The 25,750-nt window shown below is 43.1% G+C and overlaps 1 protein-coding gene across 4 annotated transcripts in view; it reads left to right on the forward strand.

Moving 5' to 3' along the window:
- The window catches only part of GARNL3 (GTPase activating Rap/RanGAP domain like 3), a 104,696-nt gene that overhangs the window by 38,162 nt on the left and 40,784 nt on the right, over nucleotides 1–25,750 (forward strand). For all 4 annotated transcript variants that reach the window (XM_035113396.2, XM_035113399.2, XM_035113398.2 and 1 more), the window contains 5 exons: nucleotides 20,820–20,894; nucleotides 22,540–22,639; nucleotides 23,112–23,230; nucleotides 23,695–23,759; nucleotides 23,877–23,940. In XM_035113396.2, the coding sequence (XP_034969287.1) occupies nucleotides 20,820–20,894; nucleotides 22,540–22,639; nucleotides 23,112–23,230; nucleotides 23,695–23,759; nucleotides 23,877–23,940 (423 nt within the window). The remainder of the gene's footprint in view (nucleotides 1–20,819; nucleotides 20,895–22,539; nucleotides 22,640–23,111; nucleotides 23,231–23,694; nucleotides 23,760–23,876; nucleotides 23,941–25,750) is intronic.

Below are 25,750 nucleotides of genomic sequence, written 5' to 3' on the forward strand. Positions count from 1 at the left end.
TGGCCAGTGGTATAATATTATGCGCTGGATGTTCTTTCTTAACATGACATTGCTTAAAAGAGTGAAAGAGGATGGTGTGGTGACATCACCAGGCTGCCAGGGGCTAGAGGTGGCAGGGAATGGGATTGTGTCAACCTTGCTAATTGTCCTGAAGTTATTGATATATTTGTTGGACGTTTGAGGGCAAGAAAAGGAGAAACTTGGATTTATGATCCGAAAATGGAGTAGGGATGCAACAGTGTTTTGGAGAATGAACACTGCATTATTTGCAGCTGTGAATAAAGGTCCTGCATACAGCAACAAGTTCCCAAGAGGCTACTGCAGATCCACAGGGAAGAAAAGATAAGAAATCTTAACTAGTGGTAACCGGTGCCCATTGAAACTTGTAGGGTGGAAGCCAGGGAGCCCAGCACTAGTTGAAGACAGAGTCAACCACAGACAGATGCAATTAATTGTCCCATCCCTCCTCCGTGCCGAGTTCTGCAAGAGCTGTACTGGTACTAAGGAACAGGAAGCTGAAAGCCTGGTCCATCCCTTTGACTGGTTGTAAGTAAGAAGGAAACCAGGTGAAGGCTGCTTAAAGGCAGACTGAGTTGGGTGGGGTTGGTGCCTAATATGTCCACTGGTCTTAATCAATGACTTGTACAATATACCATATTGTGTATTCAGTGCAGCAGGAAGCTGGCCAGCACTTTAAAATGAGGAATGAAGATGAGTGATAGGTTTGACTTGTATTTTCTTTCTTTCCAGAAGTGCAGTTTTCTCATAAGCTCATAGGATGTTCCTCTGAGTTGATCTTCAAGGTGATGGGGCAGTCTCCACAAGTACACACAGTAACAGTTATTTATTTATTAGGTTTATATACTGCCCTTCATCAAACAATCTCAGGGCAGTTCACAAAATAAAAACACAAGACAAAAGTTAAAACAGATAGAACAAAACAACAACCCTCTCCCTTCACTTTCTTTTTTAGAGATGTAAATAAAACAAAAAGAGGGGGAAGTAGACAGGAGGTACATTCAGGGAGGTTGATTAGGTGTGAAAGTGGGGTCCTACATGGCTCTGAGGTTCGGTGGGTTTTTACCAAGGGCCAAGCCCTTACCAAGCGCCAAGCCCTTAGTGTGGTAAGTCCTGTCCTGTAGAACACCTTGCTAGTAAAACTTATTATTCAGACAGACCTTTCAAACCTGAGATTCTTTGCCAACCAGCCTTTACTCATCTGTTTGACAATTTAAAGTGTGTTTACTGTAATGACTGTTTGTGTTTGTGTACCGCCTTCTGATATATTCATATTTTTATATGAAGGTGCAGATTCGAAATATTTAAGTACTAATAATAAATAAGGTTGACAAAGCAGAAAGTGGGCAGGACCAAAGTAGGAAGTAAGTGTAGTGCCCTGTTCTCTCGTCTCAATCCATCATCCATCCATTCACCCACCTGTAATGTATAGAAGGCATGTCCAACCAGTAGATTGCAATCTACTGGTAGATCCTTGGCTTATCCTGGTAGATCACAGGACCCTTATCGATCGTGGAATTAAATAAAGTTTACGGAAAGTTAACAGATACAAGCTGTAGAACTCTGGGCAATCCTAGCCCCAAAAAGCTCAACAACTCTGGGCAATCCACACACACACACACACACACACACACACACACACTCCTCCTCCCTCCAATGACAATGGGTAGATCACTGCCAGTTTTTTTAATAATGGGAATAGATCGCAGTCTCTTGGGAGTTGGATGTGCCTGTATAGGAATGCAGCCTTAATTTGCACCCCTCCCCACTGTAATAAGATAAAAATAAACTGACTGTGACTTCCCAAGAGATACATTTATAGTTCTTGCATATATTCCTCATTAATTCTTTTGGGTTTCCCAGCCATTTTAAAGATATTTGTAATTCACTTTAAGTCATTTAGAGATTTTTAAAAGATAAATTCAGGGAAGCAAGGGTAGTCGGATAACATCACCCTGCCAAGCTTTGCCCTTTTTTAAAAAAAAAATTATTAAAGATTTCTTAGTTTACAAAAATACCTGCATTGTCTCTTTTTTCAAGTTGTGTTTTCTACAGATCAGTTTCATTTGTCTTAGAATCATAGAATCATAGAATCGTAGAGTTGGAAGAGACCACAAGGGCCATCCAGTCCAACCCCCTGCCGAGCAGGAAACACCATCAAAGCATTCTTGACATATGGCTGTCAAGCCTCTGCTTAAAGACCTCCAAAGAAGGAGACTCCACTACACTCCTTGGTAGCAAATTCCACTGCCGAACAGCTCTTACTGTCTTGAGACATTAGTGTTGCATACAATGTTAGGTTGTCCTTTTTGGGTAACTTTGCAGCAATTGAAATTCAGGCATTGCTCTCCCCCCCCCCTTTGGTACATTATGTTCTTTCCATGTGCATTATTATTACTATTTTTTTTAAAGGATTTAAATTTTTATTACCCTTCAGGTTTTTAAGGAGCTAATTTATTCACTGACATGGCACTTAATTGTTCAGGAGGAGATTTTTAACTCAAAATTCAGATGTTTAAATTTAAATGCGAAATGGAGGAGAAAAAGCCTTATCCCCTGACAGCCTATCAATGGCAACTAGCCAATGTGCCTCCACAACTAAAGGCAGTAATGCTTCCTATGGCATTCTGTGGCGTACAGAACCCCCCCCCCCCTCATTTCATGGACTATTGACCTGTACAGACCACTATTCCATTGCCACCAACCAGGATCCCCTGGTAAAACTCTTGAGTCTCTGTCAGGATTAAAGTTAACAAAGAATATTAAGAGTTTATTTCAAACACCAACAAACTTTAGATATTTGATACACTGTTACACTCTATCCTCTCAGTCTTATTCCTGTCTTTAACTCGCTCTAACTCCTCTACTTCCCCACCACTAAGATCCACACACCAACCCTCACAAACTCCCAACCACCAACTGCTAACTCCCAACTGCCAACTAACTCCCCAACCTTGGGCTGAGTCTTAAAGCCAATAAGCTCCGCCTCCGGGCTTCCTATTGGTCAGCTTGTTAACCCTTTTATCTCTGCCTGCACAGTCTTATTCCCAAAGAATGGGCAAATGCCACACTTCCAAATACCAGGTGAGCTCAGATCCTGCTTGCGGGTTTCAAACTCACAAGCATCTGGGGGGTGCGGGAGCACTGTGAATACAGAATGCTGGGCTAGATGGGCCATTGGCCTGACACAGAAGGATTCTTCTTATGTTCTTATGAAACAGAACTTTAACATGGATCTGGTGCATCATTGGAGGGACTTGCTCTTGAGTAGATCTGGGGAAATATGAGGTTCTCTAGATGTTACTGGATTTCGACTCCCATGAGCCCCAGCAAAACCAGTGTATTATTATCTGGAAGGCCATAGATTCCCCATCCCAGGTTCTCAAAGATGGATGGTTTGCCCCTAACGTTGATGTTGTCCCATTCAGTGGTGTGGGTTTTCTAGAAAATTTTCTACTCCCTAAATTGAGCAAAAATTTTATTTAGCATGTTTGGGGGACTTAGTTAAAAAATTTAAACAGTGTTTGTTTGCCAATTTGTAAACTACCCTACTTCAGAAACACCCCCAGGGGGCAATCTACATCAGACAGGAAAACAAATTGCAGTACACAGTACACCCACCCACCCATCCACCCACCCCACACCACATACACTCTTAACAAATAGCCCATGCTTAATTTGTAACTAGTATGTGAATACCTCATAAGTTTTCCCAGTAGCTCAAAGTATTTGAACTGAATTATTTGATTAGGAAAATAAAATTGACAAAGTATCCTTGGTGTAGTTTAAACATTATATTCAAAGGAATTCCATTTGGAACACTTGTATTTTAAGTCAGGCGTTCTCAGCCTAGTGCTCTCTAAATGCTTCGGACTGCAGCTGCCCTTGGCATTAGCTGCCCTACCATTAGGCAATCTGAGGAAACTGCCTCAAGTGGCAGGAGATGAATTGGTACATTCTAGGCCTGTCACTTGGATCTCCTGGCCTGACCAGTCTTTGTGCGGTCCCGACAGTGTTTCTTCTGTGAAATTTTGTGCCCACAGTTCTTAGATTTCCAGATGTGCCCCCAGGCCCTGAAATGTTGAGAACCCCAACAGGTGTAACCAAGATAATGCACGTGTATAATATATATGCTGAATATTATTTAATAATCAAATTGGGGGGAGGGTTCCCCTCTAGTAATCCTGAGCTCCCTGAGGGAGTCAATTTGAAATCTTGGGTCTTTTTAAGGTCCATTTATGATCCACTCTGTTCTTCTTTTCTGTTTCTCATTTTCCATCTGTGTTTACTACTTTTTAGAGGAAAGTGCTCTGTCCTTAGGCAATTGTGACCTTTTGATTGGCCAAATCAATTTTATTGATTATCTGTTTTTAATAGTGTTGAATGTTTTAATGTTGTACCCCAGGCATCCCCAAACTGCGGCCCTCCAGATGTTTTGGCCTACAACTCCCATGATCCCTAGCTAACAGGACCAGTGGTCAGGGAAGATGGGAATTGTAGTCCAAAACATCTGGAGGGCCGAAGTTTGGGGGTGCCTGTTGTACCCCAACCCTTTGTGAAATGACAGTAGAGAAACGCTTTTATAAATAAAACAAATAAACCTTCATTAAAAATAATAATAATCTAAGCAGTCTATGTACAATTTAGAGGCAATATCCATTAAACAAAAATACAACCTGAAACCGATAAAACAACAGTATAAAAGCAAATAAAACAGAGATTCAGGGGATTTATATTCCTAAATTATTGGTCGTGGTAAACCCGTTTGGGGGGGGGGGAGAGAATACATCAGAAGCAAATGATGGTTGCTGCTTCATATAGTGCATCCCACTGTTTACTTTCATTTAGGGCTCATTGCAAAAGGCAGAACACATGCTTTGCATGCAGAAGGTCATTTCCAGTTAATAGATGAGCACCTGGAAAATGCCTATCAGATTAGACAGTATCAGGCTAGACGAGCCCAGTGGCCATTAGAGAATGACTGTAGCTCAGCAACAGTCCTGGGTCCAGTCCTCAGCACCTCCAGTTAAAAGGATCGCCACCAGCAGGATATCTATAGTGGAATCTATACACCTATAAAAACCGTTTTGAAAATGCTTTTTTAAAAATAGAAAACGGTTTTAAAAATACCGTATTTTTCCGTGTATAACACGCCCCTGTGTATAAGACAACCCCTATTTTCTGGGACTCCAAATTGAGGAACTGGGGGGAGATTGCCCAGAGTTGTTAAGTTTTTCCCCCAGGGGGATTGCCCAGACTTGCTGAGCTTTTTGTGGGGAGGGGATTGCCGATAATTGCTCACCCGCCTGACCGCCACTGCCAATCGCACACATCGACGAGGACACCAATCGTCTGCCCGCTTGCCGCCAGCAGCCGCCAATCATATGCCTAATTGCAGCACCAGCCAATCGCCAGCAGACCTTGCCGCAGCCACCAATCACACACCCAAACACCACTGACAATCTTCTGCTCACTGCAGCCACCAATCACCCATCCCTCCTCTGCGCTATCCATGTATAAGACAACCCCCAATTTCTAGCATTTTTTAATAATAAAAAAACCTTGTCTTATACACGGAAAAATACAGTACATTGAATTTTCCATAAGGCTTAGGGTCACATTATATATTGCACATAAAACACACTTAAAATGTTTTATTTGCAGCTGTATAGCTGAGTCTTAGGGACGCGGGTGGCGCTGTGGGTTAAACCACAGAGCCTAGGGCTTGCCGATCAGAAGGTCAGCGGTTCGAATCCCTGTGACAGGGTGAGCTCCTGTTGCTCGGTCCCAGCTCCTGCCAACCTAGCAGTTCAAAAGCACGTCAAAGTGCAAGTAAATAAATAGGTACCGCTACAGCGGGGAGGTAAATGGTGTTTCCGTGTGCTGCTCTGGTTCGCCAGAAGCGGCTTTGTCATGCTGGCCACATGACCTGGAAGCTGAACGCCAGCTCCCTCGGCCAATAACGCAAGATGAGCGCCACAACCCCAGAGTCAGTCACAACTGGACCTAATGGTCAGGGGTCCCTTTACCTTAGCTGAGTCTTATTTCAGACCTTGCAGGCTTTCTGCCACTCAAGAGTTGATAATGCTAGACTCAATGAACCACTGGACTGACTCAGTTTAATACATGTAGACTATGAGTGTCTGTGAGCACTGGTAGGTGCCCATATCATATGTTCATAGGAACATAGGAAGCTGTATTACACGGAGTCATAGCCATCAGTCCATCTAAGTCAATATGGTCTATATTGACCGGCAGTAGCTCTCCAGGGTTTGAGGCAGGGGTCATTCACAGTCCTGCCTGGAGATGCCCAGGGTGCTACAATTGAGCTATAGCCCTTCCCTAGGTGGGCATAGTGTGGAATGTGCAAAGGTTGAGGATTTAAAAGGTAAAGAGAGCAATTGTTGCAGGGCTATGAGAGCCAGTATGGTCTGGTGGGTAGTGTGCTAGGCTGAGAAGACCCAAGTTCAGGTGTCCCCTTACTCATGAAGCTTACTTGGTGACCTTAAACTTTTGCACTCTCAGCCTAACCTATCTCACAGGGTTATTGTAGTGATAAAAGGAAGGATGGGGCAGAGAATGAGGCATGCCAACATTTACTTCTTTGGAGGAACGGCAGGATCCAAATGCACCATAAGAAACAAAATGCACATAACATATTTTGCACCTTTTATATAAAGCAGTAGAGTTCATGTGACTGCCTTTGCATCAAATGCGTCTTTTGAGTGGCCAAAGCTGGGGTGGGGGGGGGAACCAATCTGTTTTGGGGTATAATTATATCATTTTTTACAGGCTTAAAAATATCCCTGGTGTTGGAGAACTTCTGATTTGGGTGAATGGGGTGGTAGCTAGTGAAATGTCAATGTGGTGTTTTGTTTTGTTTTGTTTTAAAAACCTGGATTTGTGAAAGGTGGTCTCTATATATAGACTCATTTAAAATGCTTCCTGTTTTATTTCTTGGCTTGCTTGGCTAATACTTCAATTGAAGCCAGTATGCTGCTTCTAAGACAAAAAAGAAAAATAATGGTTTCAAATTTACGTTTTTTTTTAAAAAAGTGTGGCAATTAAAAAGGCGTTTTTTTCTGTGACAGCAAAGGGAGGGGAGAACTATTTAGAAGAGGAAGATTTTAACACTCACAGCAAGCCTTCTGCAGTGGGAAAGGTGGCGTGTTTATTTATATATATTTATAGTGAGCTGATGTCTATTTCATATATAGATCTATCTTGTTCCCTTTGACAGATGACCAGCAGGCAGGTGATTCACTGTAGGCAGAAAGCAGCCCCAGTAACAAACAAACCCAATAACAGCAAAAAATGCATATGAATGAAATAATGAAATTGCTTTCAGTTTTCATCTGGTAAGAGATTAAATATCTCCTACCCACCTGAATTTTCCTAAGAAGAAATGCCTTGAAGTGTTTTACATCCTTGTAATCAAACATAATTCTTTTTTCTTTTTAAAATGCAGCTTCTAACTTGGTTCCTTGTGCATATGTTGCCTGCCTCTCCAAAAATGCGGTTTCAAGCTGCAATTGGCTGGTAAAGGCTGGTTCTGAAAGGGGTGAGATTTGTCAAAAATTGCTTATAGAAAATGTACAATGAGTTTCCCACCAGGGGAAGCCACTAGATTTTTGGGATCTTCATCCGCACCCCAGTGAGCATCAGAAAGTGAGCATAACCTTATTCTGTGAAATAGCTTAAATGATGGACATTGCAAAAGTTGCATCTGTAGAAATAAGGAGGGGAAGGAAATCAAGATTGAGAGAATCTACCTTAGAGAATATGCCTGTTGTCTTTGCCCATGGAGTTTTCTTGGCAGGGATACTGAATGTTCCCCATCTCTGCTATACTTTTAAAACTCCCAATATCCTTAAAGGGGCTCTGTCTGGTGCTGCTGCTGTTGAAATATCACATTCCTTTCTGTGGTTGGAAGTTATCCTCTCAAGCATTCATAAGGATGATCCTCTGCATTTTTAAAATTAAACATGCTGCTGAAACCTGTTTTGGGAGCGGGGCTGGGGAATAGTGCTAAGAGAGAATGCAATGTAGGCGCTTGCCTTCTCTTTCTGACAGGCTCTGTGCTGTTGGCATCTACCTGAGTGGCACAGAGGGGATTCATCTCCAGATCTCCAGGGGCATGAGCCGTATGTAGAGAAGGGCATCCTTTTGAAGCACCTTTGGAGAGACTTTGATCTTCCTTCATGATTTCTTTTTTCCCTTCTATATGTAGATGTATTGATTCATTGACCAAAATTAACCTTCCAGTTTCATCAATCAGACAAGTTAGAAGCCCCCACTCCCTTTAAAATACGGGAGCAAAATTGGCTACCCCTCATAGGAATGTAGAAAGCTGCCTTGCACAAAATCAGTGTAGAAATTGGAGTTCTTGGAGAAGTCCAGAAATAAACAGTAAATTGCAGGAACTCGGGCCAGGAGGAAGATGAATTTCATGTAAATCTTCAGAAGGTTTTACTTATGTGATGATGAATTCAAATAGGAACCAATTCCAGTATGATAGGCAAATAAAAATAAATTCCAGTGAAAAAATCCCAGGACAAGGCCCTGTTTCGACAGTTCTTCATCAGCAACGTGTTAATGGTCAGAGTGTACCAAGTATGTTTTCCTCTGACCATTAAAACATTGCTGATGAAGAATTGTCGAATTTATTTTTATTTGCCTATCATACTGGAATTGATTCCTATTTGAATTCATCATTACATAAATAAAACCTTCTGAAGATTTACATGAAATTCATCTTCCTCCTGGCCCAAGTTCTTGCAATTTACTGTGTATTTTTGCACAAAATCAGACCATTGGTCCACCTAGCTCAGTATTGTCTGCACTGGCTAGTAGAGACCCTCCTCAGAGTTTCAGACTGGGGTTCCTTCTCAGCCCTACCTGGTGATGTCAGGGGTTGACCTTCTACATGCCACCAAGCCATGGCGCTTTCCCTTTCAGCTTGCAGCCTTGGCTGTAATGAGATTACAGTACCCAGATTTCACTTCTGTTCTTTTTAAAAAACCACTTCACTAAATTCTCCAGTAGTCTTCTGATTTATGCCACCTGTCCCTGTGGCTCAGCCCAAGTCAATTTTGCCATTTGCTCCAAGCAACAGCATTCTTTTATGCTGCTAATAACAGTCATTTCCGGGCAGGGGAGAGAGAGAGAGAGAGAGAGAGAGAGAGAGAGAGAGAGAGAGAGAGAGAGAGAGAGAGAGAGAGAGAGAGAGAGAATGAATCAAATTGGAGCCAAAGATTCACCGTAAAAAATTCTATATAAGTAAAACCAGACAAGTTCTGTTTACATCCAGCCTTCTCTGGCAGCTTTCAAAGGCTGTGTGTGTCTCTGAGCTTGGAAATGTTGAAATATAATGCAATTTCCAGTTCAGAGTAAGACATGGGTGATATAAGCCAGACGCTGGATGATCTTTTTAAAGTGGAGGTTCTGCAAACAAGTGACGTCTCTCAGCACTCAGATCTGGCATACACTGTTGTGACAAAGGGGATCCGATTCTGTTAATACCAATATGTTTCATAGTATCTCCCGGAGATATGTATGGGCTCACAAGGGCTAGGGACCTCAAAGAAAAGGGGAGTGTTCATATGCAGACCTCACTTCATTGTTTTAATGGCTTTATTGGCTCCAAGGCACAGAGCCTGTTGATTTTATATAGAAGGTTCATACCCCACCTTTCAGTCAAATGATTCTCAAGACAACTTCCATGTAGGTATAGGCAAAATTGTTAATTTCAGTTTCTCATCTCTCTAATCTTTAGTTCAGTTCTTCATAATACCGCATCATATTGGATATATATGTTTAAAAGATATGAGAATTCATCAGCATTTTAGTGCAATATTCTTGTAACATGATGGTTCTGTATGTAATTTTGACCAATATACACATTTTTGCACAGCAGTTTTCTCTAATATAAGACATTTTTAAATGTTATTTTTACGGACACTTTCCCACAGTATATTTTTGTGCACATTGCTTAGCCAGGGAGCTACATTGCAAAATTCAGAGAAGCATGAATTTTGAAGGATGACAGTGTTTCAGTTTGTACACATTGTTTCAGAAAGTGCAAATAACGTAGGACTAGTCTGTGCTTGAGTCAAATTTCTCTCCTATCTCTAGTTACAAGTATATGTTTAACAACACGTACAGAAAACATGGCTTTTTTCAGCTGGAACTCGCTGGAAGTCGGTTTCGGCACCTCTCAGGTGGGCACCATTGCCATTCTAAGAGAACAAGGGAGGTGATCATGGTGAGTTCCGGCACCTCTTTTCCTCAAGAAATAGCATGGCAGAAAACCAAAACTCCCACTTCATATACCCAGTAAATCGTAGGCTGATGGTTATTCAGCCCCAAGTGAACTCACATTAGGATCCAAGTGTGCTTATTACCAAGGAGGGAGGTGCAAACTCCCTGCAGCTGAGCCTCTTCTGGTCAATGGATGTGGCCAGACTGGTCTCCTCCTTGCCATTATATTATTTCTAGGGGACTGGGAGGGCAGCTCCCTAGTGGCCTTTAGTCCTCTGGCTAATGGAGGGTGGGTTCTGGATATGCAGCCCCAGTGCAAGTAGCAAGTGGTAGAGTAGAGTGGTATTTTTTTGGAGGGTGGGCAGAAGTGTTGAGACAGCAAACTCCCTGCAGCTGCTGCTTCTATAACCAATGGATGGAGCCAGACTGGCGGAGACCTTGCCGTTATGTTTTTCCTGGGAAGCAAGGGGTGCAGTCTCAGAGGGTTCTTGAGAGCACAGAATAGAGAAAGGCAGACGAAAGGTTCCTTCTAGTGTGCTTGTGGTTCAATCTAACAGAGCTACATAAAAATGCTCACGGCAAAGATGGAAACTAGTGCAATGCGAAGGGTAATCAGTATACAGCAGAGGTAGCCAATGTGGTGCCCTCCACAAGATGCTGGACTACAGCTCCCAACATTGCTAGCCATTGGCTACAGTGTCCGGAGCTGATGTGAGTTACAGTCTAACATCATATGGTTGGCACCACATTGCCTACCCCTAGTATTGAGGGTTGTTGTTGTTGTTTAGTCGTGTCCGACCCTTTGTGACCCCATGGACCAGAGCACGCCAGGCACTCCTGTCTTGCACTGCCTCCCGCAGTTTGGTCAGACTCATGTTGGTAGCTTCAGTATTGAGGGTACTAGGGGATAAACAGGTGCTGGCAGTTCATCTGCTAAAGTCACATAGTCTGCTACTTTTAAAACAGCTGATGGTGTTTTGTTCTGATCTGGTAAATTCATGCTAAGGTATCGAAATAGGTAAGCGAATCGGAAATGGCACTTACCCAGGCCTATCAAAAAAAACACAGTACAAAACCCAACAACAACCAAAAACCTGACTCTACAGGGGAAGGATATAAGCCAAGTGGACAGGATATAAATCTGGGGGGGGGGGGCTGAAATAAATTCAGTAAAACTAGATAGATGGCAACCCAGGCTAGTGTGAGGACTGCTTTTCAACCTGTTGATTTGAACTAAATTGCCAAATCTTTTGACTGACAGCCTGTTGGATGAATCACTGAATAGCACGCCAGGCACTCCTGTCTTGCACTGCCTCCCGCAGTTTGGTCAGACTCATGTTGGTAGCTTCAGTATTGAGGGTACTAGGGGATAAACAGGTGCTGGCAGTTCATCTGCTAAAGTCACATAGTCTGCTACTTTTAAAACAGCTGATGGTGTTTTGTTCTGATCTGGTAAATTCATGCTAAGGTATCGAAATAGGTAAGCGAATCGGAAATGGCACTTACCCAGGCCTATCAAAAAAAACACAGTACAAAACCCAACAACAACCAAAAACCTGACTCTACAGGGGAAGGATATAAGCCAAGTGGACAGGATATAAATCTGGGGGGGGGGGGGGCTGAAATAAATTCAGTAAAACTAGATAGATGGCAACCCAGGCTAGTGTGAGGACTGCTTTTCAACCTGTTGATTTGAACTAAATTGCCAAATCTTTTGACTGACAGCCTGTTGGATGAATCACTGAATAGCACAGACTATTTCTACGATAAGAGATAAGGGCCAGAGCTCAGTGACAGAACATCTCCTTTGCACACAGACCGTCCCAGGTATCTCCATGTATAACTGGGAACAAATCCCTGTATAAAATCCTGGAGAGTCACTGCCAGACATTGTAGACAACGCTAACCTAAATAGACCAGTGTTCTGGCTCTGTATAAGGCAGCTTCCTATATTTATGGATGGTAGTTATATACCCCCTGCGACCTTAACATTTATGGCCAGCCAACTTGGCCAAAAGCAGCCCAGGACTGAAGTGCATTCAATTCTTTAATTGCAAACTGTTGGCTGCTTTAAGTGAAATACTAAGAATAAAAAGCCTTATAATCTCTCTGAGCACGTCAGGAACGTGGGAACATAAATCTGGCCGAGCAGCATCTGGGTCAATCCAAGCAGCATTGACGGGGGAGACAGCTCAGAGTCCAGCCAGCTGAAACATGCTGTGAATTTGCCTCCAAACATTAGCAGAGTTTATTGGCAAGAGCTCGGTATCTTTTCCCAGCAAACAAAGGCGTCTATTGGCAGGAGACCACAAGGGGAGGAGGGGTATGGCTTCAGTCACAGAAATGGGGTTGTTCCCACTTGGACAACTGTTAAGTCCTCTGCAAAGTCCATCAGTCAGGATAAGGCTGAGTCAGTGGTGTCTGTTACCAAGTCTAGACTGGCAGAGTATTATCCAGCACAGGGTCTCCAGGGTCAGTTGTTGGATCCGGACTATGCAGGAGGGGCTTATCCCTTGAGAATATGAGCCTTGCTGGATCGAGTCAAAAGCCCATCTATTTCCACTAGCCTGTTTTCACAGTGACCTACCAGATGCCTATGCTAAACCCCCAAGGAACCTGATTCCCAGCAACTGCTATTCAGAAGTATGCTGCCTTCGACAGTGGAGGTAGAATATAGCCACCATAGCTAGTAGCCACCAAGAAACTGTTGGTGCAGTAGCTTAGGTGCATATACGGTATGTGCACATTGCCATAACTTGTTCAGGCAGAAGGTCAGACAGCTAATATTTTTACTAGGTGGCTCGCTCAATCCAGACCCTTCAAAATATCTGCCTCTCGGTCACAGAAGCCGATGTGGCACACCTTTCTCCCATTTGGAGGCTCTGAGGGTTGAGCACCCATGGTCCACGGTAGCTCACTGGTTCCTGGCTCAAGCTCTACAACCCTTGACAACAAGTGTCTGTGGTGCAATTTCCCACAATTCTTTCCCTGGCCCCAGAACTTTTACTTCTGAAAGGAAATGTGGACCAAGCTCTCCTGCCTGTTTCCCCTGATGAATAATCAGATGTTGGACAAGATGATATCCCTGAAACCACATTTGATTTTGTATACCTCATTAAGCTTTTATTAACATCATTAGTCACTGTCAGTTTGCGGAGGAACTAGTCTGTTTGTCGTTTCTCTTTTGTTTATCCAACTCCTTTTGATATACATTAGATTATGTTTTCTTCTTCTTTTCATTCACATTCATTCACTCACTTCCCACAGTTATTTCTCAAAGTTAGACACTGGTCTTTCTTGGTGGTGGTGCATTGCGGGGAATGCTTTCAGTGGTTCCGTTTTGGCCTGTGTGGTTAGAAATCACTGGTGGTTTCTGTCTGCAGCAAACCACAAAACAACTTTACAGGGGCGGTTAAACGTTTTAAATTGCAGAGCGTTGTTACTGCAAACCACCGCTCAATGCTGGTGCACACCCACCCAAGAATGGTGCAGAGAAATGGTTAGATTTCCCTGGGGGTAATACTGATAGTCTTCTATACTATAAATAAAGCCTTGCTGTATGAGATGCCTGTTAATGCTGCTCCTTTTCTTTCTGTCCTATAATTAGAACATTTTCCTAGACTGGGAAACATGGCAGGTTCCTGAGCTCTAAATTACAGTAGTTCTACAGTGGTACCTTGGTTTGCATACGTTTTGGATTAAAAACACATCAAACCCTGAAGTGTGTGTCCTGGTTTGCAACCTTTTTTTGGATTACAACCCCCTTTTTTATTACAAAAATAAAATAAAATTTGGAGGCCCCATTGGCGAAAGTGCGCCTTGGGTTACAACCTGTTTTGGTTTACAAATGAACCTCCGGAACGGAATATGGTTGTAAACCAAGGTACCACTGTACTTGTCTGGTTTTTGAAGATTGGGTAGGGCAAGCCTTGTGACAAAGCCTGGCCCTTACCAAGGCTGCCACACCCACTTTGACCATGCCCATGTTTGCTTTGGCCATGCCCACTGCAGGCATGTAGCTCCCTTGAAAGGTTGGCCAACAGGGAATGTGGTCTTTGGCCCAAATCAAGGTTAGCCGCTCCTGCCCTAAACCCATTGACACCTTCCATGTTTTTCTATCACAAACGTGAGCATGGAACAAAGTGTTTATTGCATTTATGCTGCCGAATTCAGAGTGGCATCATCACCATCACCATAGCCTTTCTGTTTTGGGGCCACAGTTCAAGAATGATGCTTAAGTATTCCCAATGGCTATTTGCCCTTGTATAAAATCAAGGTGGTTTTGGAAGAAAAAAGTCTTGTTCTTCCTTCCCCTGCTCGGATGCCGGGCATTAATTGCTGTTTGGGCAGCAGCCAGGTAAGCAAATAAAACCTGTGTTCCCCATCTCCATGTTTCCCTGAAGTTGCCAAGCAAGTTGCTTTGATTGGAGGGGGAAATAATGTAATGCATCCCAGACCAGCTTAGCTTCAGTACAACCCTGAGGTTCCAACTTTTGGCCCTATGGAAGGCAGTTGTTTATAATTGAAAAATGTTAACCCAGAGAATGGGTGTGTGTGTGTGCACGCTTTTTACCAACACAAAACTTTGCTCCATATTGTTGGAAAGATTCAGAAGACCAACTGGTTTAGTTCCAGCAGTGAGGCATGATCCTCATTCTCACTGTAACACATACCAGCCTCAGAGGATATCCTAAGGGAGAAGCTGTAGCTCAGGAGAAGGGCTTCACAACACACAACAGGCCCCTGATCCAATCCCTGGCATTTTCAGATAGGGCTGGGGAAACCCACCCAAAACCATGATGAGCTTCTGCCCTTCAGTGTAGAGTAGCAGTGATGGGGAATCTGTAGTCTTCCAGCTGCTGTCGAACTTCCATCTCCCATCATCCCTGACCATTGGCCATCCTGAATGGGGCCAATGAAGTCTGGAAGGACACAGGTTTCTCTAGGCCCCTGGTATAGACAGTACTGATCCAAACAATCTGACTTTGTACAATGCAGCTTCCTACAGACACTAGACTTTTTATAAATGAGGTTGGAATCAAAGGAGGAAATCTTCCTGCCCTTATATCATCTTTCCCTCCATATTCCTAGGCTTAGCTTGTTTAAAGGTTTTTTTTTATTCCCAGTCCAGAAAAAAAACCTCCCCAGAGTATCTTACCATGGGGCGCCATACATCCAGTTTCTCCTGAACAGGTCTTCTTTTTGGAGAGTAACATTTCAGTCCGGGTGGATTTTTTGAATTTGCCAAAATGTCCGGAGTTTTGAGTTTTGCAAACAGAGCCAGGAAGTGTGTGTGCGAGTATCACTCTTTTATCTCTATGGGTGTGCCTGCTCTCTGTACAAATACTTGCTTTGGAAGCAGAGCCAGGAAGTGTGGATGTGAGGATCACTAATTATACAGGTAGGTAGCCGTGTTGGTCTGCCGTAGTCGAAACAAAATAAAAAAATTCCTTCCAGTAGCACCTTAGAGACCAACTAAGTTTGTCATTGGTATGGGCTTTCGTGTGCATGCACACTGAAGAAGTGTGCATGCACTTAGTTGGTCTCTAAGGTGCTACTGGAATGAATTTTTTTATTTTGTGAAGAACACTGTTAACCTTTTGTTATCTCTGTGGTGCCCCCACATTGTGGATGTTGAGATTGGGCTCATCATTGAATGGCAGATCCAAGGCCTAGACCTTTCTGAGCTGTTGGCCATGCCAGATGGTGCTCAGTAAGCCGCCCATGAGCAGGTGAGAAAGGCTCCCTTAGTGGGCCTCTCTCTCTGCCTCCCCTTCCCCTTCCCCCCATAAGGGTTTCCCATTTACTCTGCAGGCCTCAATGCCAGGATCCTCACCACAGTGCATTATCCATGGATTGCAATTAAGCTGACTCTATTTTGCAATTAGAAAGTTCTAAGAAAAGAAAGAGAGAGCTTGCTAATAAAGAGAATCCCCCAAGCTCTCTCAGCCCTAATTAAAAGTTCTTTGTCTAAGGCCAATGGGCATTTGGATAGCTAGTGTGGAGATGAACCAAATCACCTTGGATACCTCTAAACACAATTATTGAATGCAAGTTAAAATACACAGCTCTCATGTAAGGTCAGAGAAAGCCCCCCTCCCCATTTTGTGTGTGGGGTGTGTGTGTGTGTCCCGTTTAATAAATCTTGAAAACTTAGCTGACTGAAGAACCTAGCAAAGAAAGTGTTGGGAGGAAAGAGTGGAGGAAATGGCTGAAGTACGTGGCAATGCATCTTTGAGAGCCAGTGTGGTGTAGTGGTTAAGAGCGGTAGACTCGTAATCTGGGGAACCAGGTTCGTGTCCCTCCTCCTCCACATGCAGCTGCTGGGTGACCTTGGGCTAGTCGCACTTCTTTGAAGTATCTCAGCCCCACTCACTTCATAGAGTGTTTGTTGTGGGGGAGGAAGGGAAAGGAGAATGTTAGCCACTTTGAGACTCCTTTGGGTAGTGATAAAGTGGGATATCAAATCCAAACTACTCCTTCTTCTTCTTCTTCTTCTTCTCCTTCTTCTTCTTCTTCTTCTTCTTCTTCTTCTTCTTCTTCTTCTTCTTCTTCTTCTTCTTCTTCTTCTTCTTCTTCTTCTTCTTCTTCTTCCCCCTAAAAGCTTTGCTCCTTTCCTTTGAACACAGTACTGCTTGGATATTCATGTTCTATTTCTTTTTGCCATTATGTCTTTAGAAGACATCCAAAGGCAGCCCTGTATAGGGAAGTTTTTTTAAATGTTTAATGTTTTATTATGTGTGTTGGAAGCCACCCAGAGTGGCTGGGTCAACCCAGTCAGATGGGCAGGGTATAAATAATAAAATAATTGTTGTAGTAGTAGTTGTTGAATAGGATGTCATAATTACCATCGGAGAAAAGTTGGAGGGTATGGTGTGCGTGTCCACAGTGTGTTCACGCAGTGGAAGGCAAGGAGGCTCTGCATTCCCTTTTTTGCTCTTCAAAATATGGCAACCCTAGCTTACAATCTAAAAAGGCATGTCACAAAAGGGAAATTGATTGGAAGGGAAGAAGAAACTAGCAAACTTGGGGACATGCTCTTACTGAAGTTGGAAGCCTTTGACTAGGCTGTGCTGTTTCGGAATGCAGCTTAAATCCCATGTGATTGAATGCTCCAGCATCCAAGAAGATGAGCCAGGAGGGGGAGGAGGAGGAGGAGGTGGTTATAAAAAAACCAAAACATATCATAGAGAAGGCTATTCTTGAGCCCTTCTTGTTCCCATCTAGCTTTGTAAGTGGGAAGAATATTTTATGGAGGAGCATTTTTAGCCTGCAGTCTCAACTCTCAGAAACAGGTTTACTTTGGGGAATAAGCTGCTTACGAATGCTCAGCTTACAGACTCTGCTCATCCTTCCTGCTCTCCGCCTGTCATGTGCCTGACCTTCTTTCACTGGATCATGACATTGTCCCGGTTCTTGGCTGGAGATTTCCATTTCATGCAGGGAGTGGCCCATTAGATATTCTTGAACAATGATTTCTATCTTAGCTATTGGGCAAGCTGGCTGGGGCTGTTGGAAATTGTAATTCAGCAACGTCTAGACTGCCACAGGTTAGCCAACCATGCTCTAAAAGGCATCTCAACTCACTTCCTTTTGCACATGGCATCCATGGAGTTACCATTTAATCCTCATTCAGGTGTTCCAGCGCCCCCTTTCCCATTATTTCCCCTATCAGCCTTCTCTTGTGGACATCTTTTCTCTTTCATATATTCCAACTTTTACCGCTAGTACAAACACACCTTTTGGCACTGGCGGAGGAAGAGGGGGGCGGGGGAGCGCATCGCCCCCAGCAGCACGATCCCAGTGTGGTGCCATCGTGGCTGCCCCGCCCGCGCTGGGTGCCACTCCCCCAGGACGTGCACCATGCCCCTGCGGGTGGCATGCCACACCCCGGGACACACACCAGCCACGCCCCTGCTTGCTCTCTGCCCCCTGGTGCCGGAGCATGAAGCTCCACCACTTCCTGTTGGCACTGCTGTAACATAGAATAGTGACTAAGAGAATGAGCTGTTGTCCCAAAGACCACTGGTTCCAGTCTCAGCTTAGCTACAAACTCACCGCTTGGCCTTAGATCTTAGTCTTTTTTAAAAAATGGTGTGTTTTTTTGTTTTGTTTTTGCATTGTCTTTTATAGTTTAAATATAGTTTTGCACATGGGGCCATATTCCATGGTGATGTGCCCCACCTATATTATAAAGTGGTGTGGTCCTTTCTGCCACCTTATTTAGTTGTGGGCGTGGACCAAACCTTTGTGGTGTCCACTGTTCCTTTTCTATGCCTGTTTCACCCCTTAAGTTGTTGTAGTTGTTGTTGTCATTGTCGTTGTTGTTGTAATTTGCTTTTTCAAACTGGGTTGAAAAAGCTGGATGTAAATAAATAGCCCACACTTTTAAACTCCCTGTCTATGAACAACAGGCAGGCACTTGTATAGTCTTTTCGGTGCCTGATTAAAACTTTTTTTGTTTAGGCAAGCCTTGCCAGACATGTAGAAGCTGCCATGTGATTCAATCTGTTTTTAGCTTGTCGTTGATTTTAATTATTTTCTAAATGTTTTAAATAATTGTTTTTTTAGCTGATCATTTTTTTGTCCTACTGTATATTCCGGAGTATAAGACGACCCCCAACTTTTGAGAAGATTTTCCTGGGTTAAAAAGTAGTCTTATACGCAGGAATATACAACACTCTTTTGGTGAACCACTTTGAGGTTTTATTGCCATCAAGAGGTATTAAAATGTTGTGGGAATTAATTAATAAAATAGACAAGACAACCCCCCCCCCTCAGAGCCTTCCCCCTCTCAGACATTATTTGCTGTATGGGAAATAATTATGACCCAGCTTATAGAGCTGTTGTAAAGTTGACTATGACCATAATGTAATGCCTGATATAAAAATGTCAATCTGTTGGCTTGGGAACTGGAGGGAGGTAAATTAGGCCAGGGGGTATAAGTGGAAGGTTAGAAGCTGATAGAGAAAAGCTGGAGGTAATTCACTGTGTTCTAGAGCCTGACTGGATAGAAAGGGGGAATTAAGTGGAGGATCAGCTTATCAGTTTAAGAGGGAGGGGAAGTTGGCTGGAGGGCAGAATGTTGGTAAGGCTCTATTGGCATTTATCTATTAAAAAACAGTAAGTGGGTCTGGAAAATCAGATGGGATTCTTAGATCCCTTAGATGAAAGTTTCTGCATTAAAATAAATTATTACCGTAAATATGCAGGGGTTTTTGGTTATATATAATTGTTGCAAACCACTTTGATTTTTTTAAATGAAATTGCGGTATACACATATTTTTTATTAAAAAGATATGTAACAGTGCCCTCACTAACACACATACCTTTATACTTACCTGCTTTTCCATTCTGTTATGAATAAAACCTGTTACGTTGTTAATCTTGATCTGCCTCTTCATAGAATTCCTGCTTTAATAGTTTGAACATCCACTCCAAAACAGTACAGGTGAAACTTGAAAAATTAGAATATCATTGAAAAGTGCATTTATTTCAGTAATGCAACTTATTATTTTTTATTTTTCCTTTAATTTTTACAATTCCACAGTAATAAAACAAATAGTTACAATAAAACAAAAATAAACTATTGCTATTACATTTCATTAATTACATTCCATTTATATTTGACCCGCCTAACGACAAATAATTACAATTACAACAAATCAAGGCTTGACATATCTTGCTTTGCATGTCATGCATCTATCTCATATATTGGTTTCACCTTTTAAATTGCGTTACTGAAATAAATGTACTTTTCGACGATATTCTAATTTTCCGAGTTTCACCTGTATATTCGAAGTGGGACCAGGACACGAGGAGTCACAGTCTTTGAAACGTTGCTTCTCGGGGCAAGTCTATACATGCAGCAGAATGAATGGCAGAATAGGCTGAATGGCTTCAGTCTGCAAGTTGTACATGAGAGAGAGAGAGAGAGAGAGAGAGAGAGAGAGAGAGAGAGAGAGAGAGAGAGAGCATGCATATGTGTATGCGTGTGCACAGGTTTGTGAGCATGTAACATTATCAAATGTTTTACAGCAGACCTTTCTTCCCAATCTGCTAGTTGTATATTTGCAGGAGCATTCCACTGTGACTCTCCCGCCTGTCGTAGGAAGTGGTACAGTCCCTTCTGGCACTTCATTCTGTTGCTGCTGTGTGTAGATGAAGCCTTCGTGGCCCTTCCTATGAAACATAACCACCCCCTTTCCGAGTCTGGTTCACCTTTCTATGAAAGAGCTTGCCTTTGGGTTTGGTGCTCCTGTCTCTTGGGAAATCCATGTGCCTTGTGGTAGGGAGAGAGGCTGCCCCTGGTGCCTAGAGGTGGGTCACTCCTAGACTGAGTGATGATGACAAGCCTCTCTTTCACTCCAAATGCTCTTTTCTCAGCAGTGAGATAAATATGATGTCTCCATTAGATGGCGTCCAAACAATACAGATATTTGATGCACCTGCTACCAATGAGTTGCATCCCAAAGAATGCTTAGAAGACGATGAATCAAGGCTTGCTGATCTAATGTTTACTTTTCCTCCTCATGGCACAGCTCATTTCCAGTGACGCTGATGGAGCTATCCAAAGAGCTGGGCGATTCCGGGTGGAAAATGGCTCTATTGATGAGGTAGGAGGAGGTCTTTGCCTTAAGGCTTCTTTTCCCCAGGTTGGTTAGGCATTGGCATCATAATAGTGGGCAGATCTACAGTCATGGTTTTTAATGCTAAAAAAGAGTTAAGGAATGATTCTGACAACCATATAGCCACATGACATTCTTTTTTAACGTTCATAATGTGCTGCAGAACAACCAGGAACCAGGGAAACAGTGGGGAGAAAGAGAAAGCAAAACAAAATGTTTCCTGCTTTGATGTTTTAGAATATTTCTAATATTGTTCTAATAATGTTTAAAAGGATCCAGCTAATGTATCAGAGTGAAAAATAATTCTGTTTTTATTCTGTTCTTCTGCCAAACAAGGCCCCCTGAGCAGCAGTGAGAAGACTGTTCCTGCTGTCATGCTCACATTATGAGAGATATGACATAAGAGGAAAGGGGACTGGGAAGGAGGCGGGAAAAGGCAAATTCAGGCACTAATTCTTAGTTACGGAGATCATCTTGTAGTAAACAGCAGGAGGTAGCCATCAAATTGGAGCCTGGATCAAGAATCATGGGGTCCAGTTGATTGTTATAACACACCCAAGAGTCAGGAAAGATTTTCTCACTCTAGACCTAAACAGGAAGTCATTTTCAAAGCCTTTCCTTTTCATGAGAGCCAATCACCAGCCCTGGTGGGTGGACTCACTATAGTGCAAGGGAACTCCAGTGCCCTGGTATCCCTACTACAGGTTTCTCTGATTTACACCTTTTTGCAAGCTGGTTGCCCTAATATAATGCATTTTGTATGTTGTGTTCACTAACACCTTCTTTTTATGATACACACTTTTACCCTAACATAGTACATTTCTTGGAGAATTCCAATGCTGTTGAGGCCTCTTGTATTTCAGCAAGGAAGGCATTCCACAGCACTGGTGCCACCAGTGAAAAGCCCACCTCTGGATTATCACAAGCCAATAATCATCAGTGTGTGGCAAAGCTAGCCAGGTTCCATTTGTTGATCTTAATGCCCTTAACAGGCAATGGTGGGGAAGACAGTATTTCACATAACCTGGTACAGAGTTGTTTAGGGTTTTACATCTAAGTAGCAGGACCTTAGTAGGAGGGACACGGGTGGCACTGTGGGTTAAACCACAGACCCTAGGGCTTGTCGATCTGAAGGTCAGCTGTTCGAATCCCCGCGACAGGGTGAGCTCCTGTTGCTCGGCCCCAGCTCCTGCCAACCTAGCAGTTTGAAAGCACGTCAAAGTGCAAGTAGAGAAATAGGTACCGCTACAGCGGGAAGGTAAACACCGTTTCCATGTGCTGCTCTGGTTCACCAGAAGCGGCTTAGTCATGCTGGCCACATGATCTGGAAGCTGTACACCAGCTCCCTCGGCCAATAACGCGAGATGAGCGCCACAACCCCAGAGTCATCCGCGACTGGACCTAATGGTCAGGGGTCCCTTTACCTTTACCTTTAGCAGGACCTTAAAATGGGTTCGGCGTCAAGTGCAGATCCTCCAGCATGTGGACACCCAATAAGGGGCTGGGCTGCCAGCTGCTTCAAATGCCTACTTCTCTCCCTCCCTCTACCCTCCTTCATCCCACGTCCTGTTTGCTATTTTCTGTGTGGGGAGCCTTGAGTTAAATGACTTCCTGGTTTCTCTTTTCTTTCCAGAATACAGATTATGCCCCTGGTACATGGCGCAGAACAGATGTGCATTTGGAGAACCCGGAGTACCACACCAGATGGTACTTCAAGTATTTTCTAGGAAAAGGTAGTTACCCTTTTTTATTTGTGTGCACATGCCTGCATCAGTGACAACATTCTTGAATAATCAAACTGTGCTTTGATCATGAGCAGCGTCTTCTCTTGCTTTGATCAGAGTGAGTTTCTCTCTGAGAGTTCCTTTTTCAAATGAGACCATTTTAACTTTAGCCATGTGACCACATCTATGCAACCACCTTTTTTGACTGATAGGCCTGAGTGCCCAGCCTTTATATGTTATGGCAGATCTCCACCATCTTGTCCCACTTGGCTAAAAGAGACTAAAGGGTGGGTGGCCCCTGTAGGCCATCTGTGTTCAGAGGCAGTGGCATTAAATTTGGTACCAGTCTCCGCACAGGGAATTTTGCATGCGGCACTGAGGTGCTTACTCTATGAGCAAGGGGATTCCCCTGTGTGTACAGTTTGGGTTCCTTTGCAGGTTTGTTTTGCATTTTGTAACAGGCACTGTTTTTCCTCCCCAGTTCATCAGAACTATGTAGGAACAGACATAGAGAAGAACCCCTTTTTTCTGTCTGTCGTACTCTCTGACCAAAACAATCAGCGTGTTCCTCAATACCGTGCAATCCTCTGGAGAAAAACAGTAAGGGACAAACATTTTGCCTCCTCTTTTACATTGGTTCTAATTGTTTAGCTTAGTTTCTGACAACCCATGGTAATCAATGGAGCATGCCAAGCTAGAAAGGCTATGATAGAAAAACAGGCACTCCTTCCATTATAAGTAGTTTCTTTCACTCCAACTTGCAGCTTATTTATTTGCTACATTCCACAAAGGCCTTTTGAATCTTTCACATTGTTTGGATTCACATCTAAAGCATAGTTTATTGTGCACCAACCCCATCTGACAAACTATGGCATAAGTCATGGTTCAAGCTACAGTTAGCACAAACCATGTTTGAGGGTTACATCTGAATCAACCCTCACCCATTAGTGTTCTGCATATTTTTGTAATTGATTGAATTAACTTAGTATTTTCATTTGTATTTTTTTTAAAAAAACCAAGGTCATCTGAATAAGAGCATCTGTCTTAATGTTATTCTCTTCTAGGGTACTCTGAAAATATGCCTCCCTTACAGTCCTACCAAAACTTTGTCTGTGAAATCTATTTTAAGGTAAGCAGTTAAAAACGATTCAGCAGAGATTATGTTTAAAAGATCATTGCAGTAGATATTACTCATTGTTGCTCCACATGAGCAACACTGAAATTTACAATTTCACCTACATTTCAGTGCCATGAATCTTGACAAATTTGAGAAAGGCCCTAGAGAAATTCTTCACCCTGAAATTCAAAAGGTGAGCTTTGCAAAGCTTTTTCAGTATTTCTTTTCTCCATCCTATTTTAAGAGTGTTTATTTTGTGGAGCCAGTTGGGGATGTCTTTTGGAAACAATTGCTTCAAATACAGACTTCAAGAAATGTGTTTTATGAATGTGGTGAGCTGCTTTGAGGACTCCATCCAAAAGCCACAGATCTAATAAATGGAATTAAATGGTTCGCAGAGAGTTTTAAGCTGGTGGAGCTTAAGAACATAAGAAGAGCCTTGCTGGATCAGGCCAAAGACCTACCTAGTCCAGCATTCTATTGTCACAGTGGCCAACCAAATGCCCCAATGGGAAGCCTGCAAGCCAGACCTGAGCACCAATAGCTCTCCCTCCCTATTTGTGATGCCCAGCAGCTGGTATTCAAAGGCATACTGCCTCCCACAGTGGAAGTAGAACTTAGCCATTGATAGTCTTCTCCTTGAATTTGTCTAATCCTCTCTTGCTCCATTCGCTTAATCACTTTGGTTTCCCTTTTTTTTGAACCTTTTGCATCTCTACAATGTCCTTTTTTGAGACATCCACAACAGAGTATTCCAAGTGTGGTTCCATCGTAGATTTTTATAACGGCATTATGCTATTGGCAGTTTTATTTTCAGTCCTTGGTGTGTTCAGTGACAAGCCCATGAGCTGGAATCCAGCATCTGGGTGGTGGTCTCATCCTCCTGTGGAGGATAAATGATCTATCAGAATGTGTGCTGAGATATCTAAGAAGGAAACCTCAGTGCGAGGCGTGATGGAAGAGAAACAAAGGCTGTAAAAAAAGGCTGAAGCCTAGATGCGGAGACTGGAAGGTCAAAGCAAGGGCTGTGGCTCAAAGGCAAAGCATCTGCTTTGCATGCAAAAGATCCCAGCTTCAGTCCCTGGCATCAATGGATGGGCCGGGAGAGACCCCTGCTTGAAATCTTAGTGAGTCATTGCCAGTCTGTTTAGACAATATTGAGCTAGATGGGCTAATGCTCTGACTAAGGCAGATCTTGTGTTGCTGTATCTTAAGAGAAGGGCTGTAGTGCAGGGGTAGAACATTTGCCTTGCACTGAGAAGGTCCCAGGTTCAATCCCCAACATCTCCAGGTCTGAAACTGTGGCGAGCCACTACCAAACAGTGTACGCATTGCTAAGCTAGATGGTCTAATGGGCTAACTCAGTATAAGGCAGATTCCTATGGCTGCTGTTTGCTGGGGAGTGGGGGTTGAATGTCTGAGAAGCAGCGGCAGAAGTTTGAATGTTCATGGAGCAGAAAGGAAAAATATAGCCTCTTGGTAGCTATATTTGGTGCGTAGAGACAAATTGGAAAGAGTTTCGAGGAGGCAGCAAAGACAGTCAGCAGTCTGGAAAACAAGCCCCGTGAAGAAAAATGGAAGAAAGTGGGTATGCTTAGCCTAAAGAAGAGAAGACTAAGGCAAGGGGAAGACAGAGGTTCTCCATCTCTGTCCTGGAAGAAAAGCTGCATGAACTGTAGCCTGCCGAACAGGATAAAGAGATCATGAGCAGATGGCCAGTATATCTATGACTAGACTTAAGGGGTAGTGGCTGGGCACTATGCCAACAAAGCATTGTAACACCTTGTCCTGGACTCACTTTTAATTACATTTCCCTCTTTGCAGTTTGGACATTTCCTGGACACCCAACCTTTCTGTTCAAAGGTTGAATTTTTTATCCATGTGGTGGTGGTGGTTGATTACCCACCGTTCACCCTAAGGTCCTAGGGCAGGTTACAAGACTTTAAAGTACAACAATTTAAACAATTTAAAAACTTGCAAGTACTTGACTAGGACAAGATGTC

This window comes from Zootoca vivipara, chromosome Z, assembly GCF_963506605.1.
Source record: "Zootoca vivipara chromosome Z, rZooViv1.1, whole genome shotgun sequence".
Classification (NCBI taxonomy): domain Eukaryota; kingdom Metazoa; phylum Chordata; class Lepidosauria; order Squamata; family Lacertidae; genus Zootoca; species Zootoca vivipara.